Raw genomic sequence first — 14,600 nt, 5'->3', positions numbered from 1 at the left:
AAAAACCCCTTTCTTTCGCTCCGGAGTTTGAAGTAGAACTATTTCAGCTACACCCCTTGAAGTTTCTAACAATTATTTTAAAACCCCTTGAAGTCTACCCCAAGTCATTACGCTAGCGTTTGACCATAGATTTTCAAATTTATTTTAAAAAATTCAATTTGGGTGAAGTTTAGTTTGAAGATAAAAATCTGTTTGGACATTATTTTTCAAAATATATTTTACTTTTTAAAAAAAAAACATAAAACGTGACTTATACTCAGAAGTTCTATAAACTATTAAAAATACCCGACTGTCACACCTCCTTTTTGCGCGCCCGGCCCCGAAGGGTTAAATGCGCGAGGGAGTTTTTCCAATTTAAGTGACAATATTCGAAATGAGATTATTTATTTAATTCAGAGTCGCCACTTGGGAAAGGTTTGGTTTTTGGTGTCCCAAGTCACCGGTTTATCTTGAATCCCAAATCGAGGAAATTTTCGACTTTTCCAAATGAAGTCTGCGAACCAGAAATTCTAAGTAAGGAATTATGTTGACCCGAGGGAAGGTGTTAGGCACCCTCGAATCCCGTGGTTCTAGCACGGTCGCTTAAATTGTTATAATGGCTAAATATCTGATTTAAATACATGTTGTGACTTATGTGCTTTTATTAAGTTTAAACCGCTTTTATTATTATCATTTATTTTTATAGAATTGCAACGTCGTGAAAATGCATCTCGAACCACGTCACAATCAATGCACCCGTAGTTGTTAACACACTTCGACTCCGTTGAGATTTGGATTCGGGTCACATCAATGTGCACCCGGGTTTAAGAATGTAATTTAATTAAGTCGCGCCTAAAGAGTCTAGCGCATTATTATTTTGTAGGAAGCCATGAAATTCACTAAACGGCCTATTCTGAATTCTAAATATTTATTATGATTATTTATTGAGGGCCCCGCAATTTGCATTTTTATTTGGCGAGGCTCGTCTCTATTTTAGAAAGGATATCCTAAAGTGGCTACATTTCTAATGCATTTGTCCCTAAAACTAAAAGAAAAGGAACATGCTAATTTAATTATATGCTTTTGCCTAATCCGGATTCTTATCAATTTCTGATTAATTATTTACAAAGTGGAGAGATGTCATAACTGGTGAAACATGCTTTAATTGGACAAAGAAGTTACATTTGAGACTGACCCAATGTTATACTTGCGTCCAAACGTTTCTTGAATTGAATTTAACTAGACTTATTTAGGCTGAATTAAGGGAATTAACTACTATGTCTCATTACTGACGGGGATTCGAACGCGCTTCTATATGCTGCCTAGCGGGTTCTGATAAAGGAAAACTAAAAAAAATGAAACCGAACATCATTGTGTAAAAAAAATGGAAGTACTCTATCGTATGCATATCATTATAGCTAACAGGAATCCGGTCATTTGCTATGTCAATTACCCGTTCATTCTGTGTACTATACAATCACATACCAACGAACAACTATAAACTAAAACGCAAGAGACTAGAACTCAGTTAAGCATCTACTAATCTTTTCCTGCTATTGAAATTTACAAACTAATCAATTATATAGAAAGAAATCAACATGCCATGAGTATTACAATAGACATTTAAACTTCTCCAACTTTTCATTTCATACTTTCGGACTGTTATAGTTACACCAATGTGGGACTTGAAATGTGTACCTGGATACTGAAATGCAAAGAAGGAGTGGAAGCAGAAGAGTCAGCAGTAACAGCACAAGAATGGTAGTAACAACAGAGCAGTACAGCAGCAATGGCAATCCCAGACCAATAGACCAAAGCAGTAAACCAGCGGTACAATACTCAATATTTGACCCTTTTCAAAACTCAGAGGAAAAATCCTAAAATCTGATAGAAACAAACCAAACTGGATATCGAACTTCAGGCACGAAAGGATGAGGAAAAGTGGTGTTTTCTAGGCGAGCAAGAATTTCTTTCCTAAATCTCCCTCCTATTTTCCAAAACAAACTCTCTTTCTCACTTAGAAACTGATTCTGTTTGGTTTCAGCTTTCCTTTTGTGTGTATCTCTCTCCAGGTGTATCTGTATCTTCCCCTCCTTTTATAAGCCTAAAGTCATCCCTTTAACAGCCTGTTTAGGCCATCAAAATACCCTCCCATGTGCTGCCCCTTTTCAGTTCCACTTAGCTATTTAATATTAGACAAAACCCCATGATATTCCCTTGGCAGGCTTACCTTTAGTAATGTTTATTATTTCTGAAACTAAAGTAGGGTGTGGGCAGCAGGATGTAGTCTGACAGCACATGCTGTCAAACTATTTAATTCAAAAAGTCTTGAGGCAAGGCTCAGGCTGTTCACAAAGAATGCCCATGTTGTGCATAAGTGCACATGCCCCCCAATTTCAGAACTGTGACTAAACAGAACATTGATTTTTACATTTCTGATTACCAATTATAAACACTAAACTCAGTTCCTAAGTGATTCAAGCCATGCTTATCAAAAGTAAATCGATTTGTTATTGTGCAGGTAGCTGAAACTAATTGACGACACATGTCGACTCGACTATATTAGTTATAACACATACAATCGACACCAAAATCAGACATTCAAAAGTATAGGACACATGATTCGAATTGTACTGACTAAATAGAATTGTACTCGAGGAATCAGTTAATCAGTACAAATTTGGAATTCAACTAATTGCACAACAAATACATACATACACACTATCAGAACAAGTAGAAGAAGACACTCAATCAAACAACAAAGGTTCAGGCAAAGTGGACAAGGCATAGTTGATAAAATTCGGGGACACAAACAAAACATGAACAGACCTTTACCACAATCAGATGGACCAAAACAAATAAAGAAAAGAAAGAACTCACCTTAAACCTTGAAAAATCAAAATCTTACTTGGATTCGAACAGACCCTTTTTTAAGGCTGAACGGACTTTAATCGAAGTGTTTCTCAGATGAGAAACACTTCGATTAAGGTCCATTAGACCTTAATCTCTTTGGCTCGAACGGACATGGACCAGTGTCGAGGAACCCTAAGGTTCCAAAAATCAGATTTGGGATTCATGCTTCCCTGATCACATTCGGACCAAACCAAGCATGGTTTGGTCTCGAGGGGGGTCTGGGGAGTGTCTGGTATGAATTTAAGGCAGATCGGGATAGATCGAGTTTTGACTCGAATCTTCAAATGAAGATTCGAGAAGGTGGGATGGGATTCGAGGTGTGTGGTCGGTGGATTTGGGTTCAGGACGGTGATGAGCATCTATGGTGTTAAGGGTAGGGTCACCGGCGTCCATGCCGCCGGCTTTCATGGTGAAGGATACAGGGGCGGCTCTAGGGTTTGATGGGGAAGAAGGTGAAGACGGGAGCTGGGGTATTGGATAGGGGGCAGGGTATGGTTGGAAGGTTATATATGGTATGGGTGGGTTGATCTCAGCCGTTGGATCAATCAAGATCAACGGCTTGGATCTGAAGGTTTAGAAGAGACGGTGTCGTTTCATCTAAACGGGGTTTGGGTTGGTCTGGGTGGAACGGGTCGGGTTTTGTTCGTGGGTATGGGAAATGTGATCTTGGCCGTTGATCAATCTGAGATCAACGGCCCAGATCAGACTGGATTAAAACGGCGTCGTTTGGACACCCTGGGTATCAACTTGGACTGGACCGGGCAGGCCTGGTTTTGGGCATTGTTTGTTTGGGCCAATTTTAACAAATTGGCCCAAGTCCGAAAAAGGAAGGGCTTTCTTTTTTATTATTTCTTTTTCTTCTTTATTTTTTTTTAAAAAAAAACAAAACTAAGTAAAATCAAATTAAAATTAAATAAACACTTAATACAATTATTTGCACACACATTAAAATAATTCAAAACAGGTAAAAATCAAACAAAACAAAATCACGGACAAAGATGCCTGTTTATGATTTTCTATTTAACAACCGTGTTACGGTTCAGATTACGCATGACACGCACATTTTTTGTATTTTGTTTTAATAAAGTAAAAATGGGCAAAAATTGTAAATAACCAACAAAGTGCCATGTAAAAATCCAAAACTTGTACAGCAGGGCCAATTATTATTATTTTTTATTTCTTTAGGAGCGATTGTCGTGCGAAACAAAAATCACTTGCTCACAGTCGACAATTCCAAACAAACAAACTTGCTAATCCTCTATACAGAATCTTCATCGATGTCATTCATTTTCATTTTCACATACCATAGTCCTAAACATAGATAAGTGTGGCATAAAATCATCGTTTTTATAATGAACTACATAATACGCTATCCTAAAACCATAACCTGATATTTTAATATCAACTGCTAATAACGCAATTACTAGCTACTATAATTTATCAAATTGCAATAAAATTACAAGATCCATCCATCAAAATAAATGATAGTAACTAGCTTGTGGATTAGTTGGGTCATAATAGATGATGCATTTTTTTATAAAATACAATAGTTTGAAGTAATTTTAAAATTATTAAAAAATTCAAAGATAATATTTTGAGCCAAAAACAGGTGTAGAGCTAGTTTTGGGATTTAAGAAATTTTGTTTTCTTGAATCTGTCAAAATATGGATAAAATCTATAAACAAACAGGTTTTGCCAAAAAAAAAAATTGAAATTTTTTTAGCAAAATCTATGACCAAATGGAGGCCTCAAGGAACTATATATACGTTGTTAAATAAAAATAAGGAATGTCAATCGTTGATAATTTTGTCAGCAGTCAATTGTTCTCGAATGGGGCCATTCAAGGATGTAAAATATCACAGTGTGATAAAAGAATCAATTAAAAAAGATTTCCTAATTTCAATTAGGAATTCATTGGACCCTTTAGGAACATCCCTTCCAATTGAGAATTTTTATTCATCTTTAACGTATTGTGTCGCCCAAATTGAGCTTTGTTATGGTCACACTCGACCCAATCGAGTCCAAGTTGGCTCATTTCTTTATTATAATATTTTAAGATTATTAAATTCCAAGCTTTAGATATATCAATTAGCAATTCTTTCTATTTTTAAATTATAGAAGCAATTTCACCGGTCGAGCCTCTTGTACAGATAGGTAAATATCAGTTCATGTCTACGTACATTTATTTGAATAAATTGATCATAAAAATGAGTTTTGTAACATGTACCCAAAAGGACGAAAAAATAAGGATGTGCAAAATAAGATATGACACAACAGTATGAGGACTACGATCAGAATCTCACCAATAGTATTGTGCGTGTTGACTTGTCTTTGGGTACAAGTTATAAGGTGTAGAGAATGTGAAATATTGAGTCCATCCTTTTTATTGTTCCCTAGGGGTGCATCGTCTATAAATGGTCTTTTGTAGATGTGTTCTCTCTCCTTCTTGACGCCCATTACGGAAGGGGCCAACGAGGGCTAGACAAGCATGACGGGCAAGTTTCTAGAGTCACAAGTTTTTAAAGAAAGGGTGCACATATTATTTTAGACGAATCTGATATGAGAATTGAAGAGAAAAGTGAAAGCTTTATAAGGGATGACAAAAGTTCACATAATATACGTGTTTTGAGACCGATGATAACATAGCCCAAAGGACAAATATATGAGGCAGGTTGGCCAAAGGTGCACAATACATGTCATGGACTTGATCGTAACATTTCTCTCTTTCTCCTTCCTTTTTGCAATGTGAATCCTAAGGTGAGGAACCAAAAGTATGTGCCCCTTCTGTAAGCCTGTATGGATAATTCTTTTTCTCTCTTTGTTCATTTCGCATCTCTTATTATAGTATAGGAGTCCAGTGTTTTAAAAAGGATTTTTGAGACTCGTTTTGGCGCTCGCCCCAGGGCAGGGAACTATTAAAATGCCTTGAGGCTTGTTGGTCCCTCAAGTACACACAAGTATACGTGGTCGTCAAGTAGTAAAGTGACTCGAAAGTCAGATGTCGAACTCACAGAAACTTGTTATCAATTTTAACTAAATTAAACTATCTTAATTATCTAAACAAGAATTAAAAGTAATTTGATTCTATAATAATTAAAATAAAAAATAACTAATGAATTCCAAACAAAAGAAAAGAAGATTTTACTAATCATATTGTATTCTTCAACTGATTCAACTTCTTAATCTATACTTAGAGCTGTCAATATGGGTCGGGTTAGCCCAACCTAGCCCACGTAGGCTTTAGCAATTTATGAGTTGGGCTGGGAGCCCACCATTTTGATGGGCCTTATAATGCTAAACCTGTTTGGCCGGCCCATCATTTTTAAAAATATAATTTTATAATTTTTTTTAAGTTCTAACCTAAAAAAATATCAATATTAAAAGTTTAAAAACATCTTATGGAAAAATTTCGTAAGACTTAATAACTTTTTATACTGTTCCAACATATCACAATAAACACTAAAAAAGTAAAAGACAAGACTATATTTAATTCACTAAGAGTCAAAAGTCAAAACAAACTATTCAAGGGAACCTCCATGACGCTTATGGGATATCCAACACATCATCTTCATCAAACACATTTTGATCCGCTTATGACAAGGTTGTCTTAACATCATCACTTTCATCTACATCTACAGTTCATATGCAATATTAATTAATTAAATATTAAAAATAATTAAATTTTAAAAACTAATATTATTCAAATTCACATAAATATTCCCAGTTCGAGTTTGGGAAAAGTCGTGCAGCCAATTTCGAGTAGTAACAAGTGTTTGGCATTTTCATGATGGATGCAACATTTGTACTTTGTCAGAACACGCCATCAATGCTAAATGTAACTCCGATGCTACAGTGGTAATAGGAATACTAAGTATATCACGCGCCATCACTGAAGGATCGGGATATTTTCTAGAATGGTCCTTCTAATACATGGCAACATCCATCTCTTGGAACTTCTCAATATCAAGCTTTGGTTCATCTAAGTAAAGATCCAATTCTGACTTTCCATCGCTAGAGGCAATATGCTTTTTATATTTTATATATTTTTAAAAAATATTTTTATTAGGCCCACGGGTTGGCCCAGCTCAGCCTTAGTCAAGCCTCACGGGTCATGGGCTTACTCGGGCTGGACTTAAAAGCCTCATTTTTAAATGGGCTCCAAAACTCTAGCCCAACCCTGTTAAATTACGGTCCAAGCTCATATTGACGGCTATATCTATACTAATCGGCCAAATGGTTTATATAAATAGCATGTTCCCACAGTACTATCTGCATATCCATAACATATCAACCCTATATTCATATGGTATTGAATTTATCTTGAACGAATAAAATTCGGCATTCAACTAAGAGAGGTTGTTAAGTATATTCCTGTCCTAACTGCGAAAATATTATCCGAGCCACGTGTTGAGAAACAAGCTCTACTCAATCCTATTTGCAATCTATAACCGTCTCCCGAATTCAACCCTAGATTTGTAGATATTCAACCGGTAGTCAAGAAACTAAATAATTAAACGCATGATTGAATAAATAAACTAATATGATAAATTAAAAAAATCAATATTCAAACAACAATAGTCATGAAAGAACCAAAATCCTAGAACGTGAAGTTTTGCTCGACGTATACATGGTAGCCAAACAATCAATTATCCAAAAATAAATTATTAAATTTGACGGAAGAAAAGATGAAATCTTACCTCCATGGCGACTCCTTGCTCTCCAAAGTCGAACCATCCTTCAAAAATTAGGTTATGTGTCGTGTATATGTTTTGGGGGAGGGGTCTAGGACACTAAAAACTCTCTCCTAATCACGCTTAGATAACTTTACCGGACCCGACTCTATAGGCACCGTCATACGTTGACCTGGATGGCGAATTCTGCAAACCCTTAGATTTCAGTACCACAGGCACTGACTGGCAGTGACCTGGACGCTGAACTTTCGTCCCTAAAATTCTCCAAGTGTTTGGCGTCACATGCATCACCAAATGGTGGCCTAGGCACTGAATTCATACTACGCTAATATTTCTTCAATTCTCGCTCTAACTTGTTCTTTTTTCATTCCATATGCTTCCTACACAAGTAAATAACACAATTATGCTCAAAACTTCACAATACACTCTAATTATCACTATTATTATATTAAGATGTGAGGCAATTATCATTATATTAAATGTATTTTTAGCCAAATATCAAGGCTTATGTGTGGAGCTTAGTCCTGTGAGGTTTACGTTACCAAACTCCCGATTGTGCGCCCTAAATATGCCTAACGCAAAACGTTTGGGGCTTGCCCAACAATTCCTGTGCAAATTATGTATTAATTTACTATGTAGCACTCGTGATTCTCAAAGTTCTATAATAAATGAATGATTAAAGTTCTATTCTCTATAGAATTATAAAAATTGAGAATAACTCAAATAACTAACTATAGTAATACCTATTTACTAGTTGAGAACATTATGAGGGTGAATATCATTTGAATATTTCTTCTGAAAATAAATAGCCAAAATTTATATATGTACTTGTTAGATCTTCATGTCGTAGTTCTATGACTCTTAAAATTATCACACTTTTATTATTTTGCTATTTAAGAGCAATTTTCTATTTACTTATGAGGGAATAATTTTTTAAATTATAGCACCGATAGAACTTTTTGAATATTTATTTTGAAGATGTAAAATATGTAGTTTCATAATATGAAAAAGGGCAAAAACTACCCCTAACTTATTCGCATTGGTTTAAAAAAACCTGTCGTCCACTTATTGTGTTAAAACTGACCTCACCGTTAAAAATCTGGTCCATTTCATGCCCTTATTTCTGACTGACCTTTGTTGGAAAAAAAAATATTTTATTATATATGACGTGACAATTGCTTATTGGTCAAATTAAAAATTCCACTCTAAACCAAATCTGATCTAGTAACCTACTCACGACCCATCTTAATCGTTCCAGCCGGTTAAACCCTTTTTAGCCCCTCAAACACTCGATTCCTAACCCAAACTCATGATCTAATCGTTATTTAGGTTTCATTTGTCAAAATTTCATATTTTTTCTTTTTGTTTGTAATTTATTATTTGGTGCCCTATTCCTTTCCATGTTCTTCTTCCCCAACTTAGTCACCGCCGACAATTTCCCAACCAAATAATCGCCGACGAACTGTGAAGCTAATTTGCTCACATGATTTCAATTAACTCAAAAAAGCTATATGGTGGCACAACAATTATAATGTTGGCAGAAAAATAACTTATTAAACCATAAAATCTTAAAATGAACTATTAACTTAATTCCAAAGAATACCATATTTCACTTAGAAAATTGATTTTACAAAAAAAAATATTAATTTAAAAGTTAAATTAAGGCCAAAAAATCTGAGTGGAGATCCGTGGATGTTGAAGAATGAAGATCTGAAAGTTGAAGCTGATGGTGGTCCTCTATCGGCAATGGTGAGTTATTGTACTTTAGCCTTGGAGGAGGATGATTAGAGAAAATGTGGAGTGGGAGGACATGGATGGAAGAGGAGAAGCTGAGAGATGAAGTTATGTCATTTGAAAAAGCGGGTCATGGCCGGGTATGGATAATTTTGGTCATCGGATGGCCTAATAAGTGGAAGTGGGGTGAGGTTTTAATTTAAGCCAATAGAAAATTGACACGTAATAAGTAATAAAACTTTTTCTTAATAATAATAGGGTCGTTAGTTTCCAGGGCATGAATGAGCTAGATTTTTAACGATGAAGACAATTTTAACAAAATAGGTGAATAAGGGGTATTTTTAAACCAAAGCGAATAGGTTAGGAGTAGTTTTGACCCTTTTCCATTGATAATAATTTTTAACAAAGTGTGATTTTTAATTATTTTAAAGTTAAGATGTTATAATTTATATTTCATAGTAACTTTGATACTATTACATTGTTTATACTTGTAAAAATATGCTAGCTATCTTGTTTTCTTTAATTTTTTATTTTCTTGAACTTCTAATGTACTTTTTATATTATTTTGTGTTATTATACTATTATGAATTAAACAATTTAAAGATATGTGCTTACGCCTTATGTCTCGAGGTTACACCTTGTTTCGTATCAAATAAAACGCCCTGCCTCACGCTATCGCCTTTTAAAATAGTAAGGAGTTCACCCTCGTATAGTCATCTGATCTGCTTAGGAACTTCAGATTGATTATTTAGAACAATTGTCTGAAGCCACACTAATGACCGTCTTTTCAATGAAATAGGTGCTTAGACAATGATTTATCTAGTGAAAATGGTTGCGTGGTTGATATTAATTATATTTTTCAGCCTCGTACACCATAAGTGCTTTTTTTTTTACACCATAAGTGCTTATATGAAGTAATTTTGACAACTGGTGGATAGCTAAGAAATATTTTAGAGACATAGGTGAGAATACGTTAAAAAGTTTTAAGCTCACTCATCATATGTATCTTTAGCGTATATAATAAAATGTTGTAAAAGAAATGAGTACTGACATTTAAATTTGACTCGACATTACAGCTTAGTTAGATTATATGTCTATTTGAGCTTCTGCTTAATCAATTTGACGTTTTTGAACGAGTTTTATTAAGATTTTAATCTCCTAAATAAAACCAAGAAAGTTGTACAAACCATTCCCTGAATTATCAAATAAACCTTTTAGCAAAATTTGAGCTCTCCAATTCAAAGAAACATTTAAAGAATCACAAAACAGGTCTGACTCTTATCATCACACATTCTATCTCCCTCAAAAATTGAAAAAAGAAAAGGCAAAAAAAGATGGAATGAATAGAAGAAGAAAATGATTCTGACAGATTGTTCTAGCATAATTCCTTATATAACAAAAGCCAACCATATTGCACAATCTTCTCATCACATTGAATCAGTCTCAATAAGAGCCTACTGTTGCTTGCACTCTGGTGGCCTCTCGCCGGACTGACCATCTGCTGCTGCAGGTACTCTTCCGCTCTTCTGTAATGATGGAATATCAACAATTAGGTACGCCTAACAAAAAATCTTAGACAACTTCAGGAACAGACATGAGATTGTGGATCATACCTTGGGCACAGCAGATGTCTGCAGTGACGTTGCAAACAATGGAGAAAAGGTGTTAACTTTCCTAATCATTTAAAACTCCAAAAGATGAACCAAGAAAAGTTAAAGTAAGTACCTTCTTCTTGGTCTTAGTCTCATCCTCATCCTCCTCTTCGTCCTCATCATCTTCTTCATCCTCCTCTTCCTCGTCCTCGTCCTCATCATCCTCTTCATCATCATCTTCATCCTCGTCATCTTCCAACTCAGCATAATCATCCTCAGCAGCTTCCCCAGTGAACCATGACACTGCATGTGGAATGATTTTATCTCGGATTGTTGACCTTCATAGACAATCAGGAGCAAAAAACAAAGATCACATCTGCTTTCAGTCATAACTTAAACCATGGGTGGTGCTATATTCTCCCACAGATGAAAATGTCTCTGTGAAATTGATGTCAGATAAGACTTACCCAATATCATAGTCTTGTTCCATCAAATTCTGAAGTTCTTCAGCCTGTCACAAGAAGTAAAAGGAAATAGTTATATATATTAAATTGAACTCAAAAGAGAAATGGTATAAAGAAAATATAGCAGTAACTTACAGCATCTTCATCAATATCCTCTTCGTCCTCTGGCACTTGAGGTGGACTAAAGAAGTTGAAGAAACTTTCACATTGTTCCGTTTTAGTGATAGGCTTGGCATTCTTTGACCCCTTCTTCGGCTTCTTTTTTAGAATCTTTTGTGTCAAGCATTTTCCTGGATACCATTCTATCTCAGTCCTACAGATGGTGGAGCAAATCATGAGTAACCACTGGCAGAAAATAATCACATTAAAATCAATAAAAAACTCTGCTTTGCAGGTTATGAGGTGGTGATGACATACGCAATTGCCTTCTCCAAGATTGGTTCATCTTCATCAATCATGTGATATGTTTTGGTCAGCACAGAGTTCTTGAAGTAAGGATTAGTCTCAAAGAAAAAGTCAAGCTTAAAACCCTTCGGATCATCAATCCTCGACCACTTTATATCCCTGAGGAATTTGAGAGCTTCTTCATCTCGCTCGGTAATCTGTACTTACAGAATAGACCAGATTGACATAAGTGGACTGACAGGTAACCAAACTGTTCTGCGAACTAGTTTAAAGCACCTAAACCAATAATTACCTCCTCAGCAAGCACTTCGTTATTCTTCATAGCAGTGAGCCAAAAATCAGGGACTCCTTTCTCTATTAAGAGCCAATTTCATTAATATTTATCGTACTATAGCAACAATCAACTCAAGATTGATATTTAACATACCCACTGCATCTTTATCCTCCTGCTTGTCTGCTGCTGCAGCCTCAGTTGTAGCCCCATCAACTTCAACAACCCCATTCACAATTTCAAATCTCTGCGAATGTGTAGTTAACAACATTAGTTATACATCACCATACCATAAAATCAATGCATACATTGTACTAGTGCTAAATGTATCCACAGACCTTTGTGTATAGTGGCTGATACAACTTCTGGTATTTGGCTTCAAGTGCAGCTCTCTCTTCAAAAAATTTTGCCTCCAATTCGTCATGTTCAGTCTGCACAATTAAGAAAGAGGAAGAACTCATCACCAAGGTCACAAATACAAAAAATCATACAAAGGAAAGCCTAAAGAAAAAACGAAAGGCAACATTGCATACAGTGTATCAAAATTTAACTTAATGTTAAACAAGTAAACCGACGCACATTAAATACAGTAAATCAAGGAAGTACTAAAGCAAACAATAGACACTGCTGACTACTACTAGTGATCCATATTTTCTGCAATGTAGACAAATATACACCCATAAGACAATACAAAGTCTTATTTTAAGAGAAAGCTGTACAGTGTTTACTTTAAACCCAATGGTAATACTAGAAACCATCGGACTTGCTTAATATCTCCACTTCACAATAAGATGCAAAACTTGTGTTTCACTCAACAACACAAAGAACAAAAGAGATATTTGGTGTAACATCAGAAATAAAACATTCAACGATAGATGGCATTTCATGGATGCTTGTTCAAATAAATAAGCAATCAGGCTATATCATGTACCACATATGAAAATCCAAATGTCAAAGAGTAAACAAGTTGTGCAAAAACCAAATGAAGATCTTCTCGTTCAGTAACAGTTCTACAATGACAATGGGTCTTGAACCAGAGCCACAACTACCTTATAACATCATTAAATAATAAAATGCTCTCCAAGCAGCTAAATACATCCTAATTTACTTCAAGGTCTTGACATCATATTTAAAACAATGAATGCTTAGAAACTTGATTTAAAAAAATTGGCATGGTTTGCAGAAACAGCTAAGAGACATCGAAAAAAATTTAAACAGCAATTAGTACATGCCTGAATCTCCCTCAGAGCTTCAACACGTTTTCTCACATTCGGGGACAAACTTTCAGTCACGTTTGAGTGCTTCCCAGTAAGATCATGAAGTTTATTCTGCAGAAACAAACCGCAAAGTCAGCCCAAGTTACCTAAATTTACAACACATATTACACCTAAACATATAAACAAGCTCGAACGATCAAAGGAAGAACAAGAAAAGAACTCACTTTGAGCACATTGACAAGGTCTGCTCGGTCCCCAGCATTCAAAGCTACACAAAACATTATCAATTAGGTAAATTCAAACCCCATTTAAAGTTTAACCTTTTTTACCGAGACCCACATAAATAACTAGTACTAAACCCCATAAAAATTTAAGCTTTTTTTTGTACATAAATATTTAAGCTTTTACTGATAAGAAAATGAATCTTGGACATAACTCAATCCCAAAAGCTAGCTTTTAAGGTGAAGATTGCCTAAGACCATACAAGAAAACATATCCGATGTGGGAGTCTTAACATTTACAGAGAGCCAGATATCAAAAATAGTATATACATAAAAAAATTAAGCTTCTTACAGAGAAACAGATAAATAAGTAACTAGTATTCAAAATTTTAAGCTTTTATTGAAACCCAGATATCTAACATAGAAGTAAAGTGGATAAGGGGTTCTTACCAGCAGTGAGATCAGCAACATTGAAGTTGTCCTTAGTGTTGCTCATTATTATGGATTGCGCAGCAATAAGGAAAGAGAGTTAGAGAGAGAAATGCCTTAGCAACGCAACGCAACGCAACGCAACGCAACGCAATTTAAGCTCTTCTGCTCCCTCCCTCCCTCGCGCTTACTCTCTCTCAGAAAACCTAGCTGCTTAGCTTCACATTTATATTGACGGTCTATATAACGCCGTGTTTGGATTCCTACGGGATTTCAGGGGGTATTATTCTTTTCCCATTTCCCCCACTTTTCTTTTTCTTTTTTATAATGAGAAATTTCAAGAGCCAATTCTGCATAGTTTGAAATTTGATGGATAGTAGGACCTTCTTATATATTTGTCAACTATAATATTACTCCCTTCGTTTCAATTTACGTGAAATTATTTGATTGGACAGGAAGCTTAACAAGATATGAATACTTTTAAAATATTTAACTTGCATTGGCTCATGCAAGCAGCTTTCACGTAGCTTATGCAAACAAGGAGTATTGTTTTTTTGTCTGAGCTTGTGACTTACGGTCTATAGTATTCGCTACTCTTATAGCCTTACCAAAAGCGATTGATATGTCGTTGAGATTCCAATAATACAGTACAGTTCGAATTATGAGATTTGATCATTAAATTAT

General features: G+C 35.3%; 1 protein-coding gene across 2 annotated transcripts; it reads right to left on the bottom strand.

Moving 5' to 3' along the window:
- Positions 1-10,494: 10,494 nt before the first annotated feature.
- NAP1;2 (nucleosome assembly protein 1-2) lies at positions 10,495-14,273 on the bottom strand. 2 transcript variants are annotated; one of them, NM_001324700.1, is made up of 12 exons: positions 13,938-14,030; positions 13,491-13,534; positions 13,282-13,377; positions 12,388-12,480; positions 12,206-12,296; positions 12,071-12,132; positions 11,791-11,975; positions 11,509-11,686; positions 11,377-11,420; positions 11,043-11,247; positions 10,931-10,948; positions 10,495-10,843 (listed from the first exon to the last, which is right to left on the bottom strand). In NM_001324700.1, the coding sequence occupies exons 1-12, from the start codon at positions 13,981-13,983 to the stop codon at positions 10,772-10,774; spliced, it is 1,134 nt and encodes a 377-aa protein (NP_001311629.1). In that variant the 5' UTR covers positions 13,984-14,030; the 3' UTR covers positions 10,495-10,771. The 2 variants fall into 2 exon arrangements, with proteins under 2 accessions (NP_001311629.1, XP_016434363.1); XM_016578877.2 differs by lacking the exon at positions 10,931-10,948 and having other exon boundaries at positions 13,938-14,273.
- Between the last annotated feature and the right edge of the window lie 327 nt (positions 14,274-14,600).

The sequence above is a fragment of the Nicotiana tabacum genome, chromosome 11 (assembly GCF_000715075.1).
Source record: "Nicotiana tabacum cultivar K326 chromosome 11, ASM71507v2, whole genome shotgun sequence".
Classification (NCBI taxonomy): Eukaryota; Viridiplantae; Streptophyta; class Magnoliopsida; order Solanales; family Solanaceae; genus Nicotiana; species Nicotiana tabacum.
Note: the sequence above shows the minus strand (reverse complement) of the source record. Positions and strands in the feature narration are given on the sequence as shown.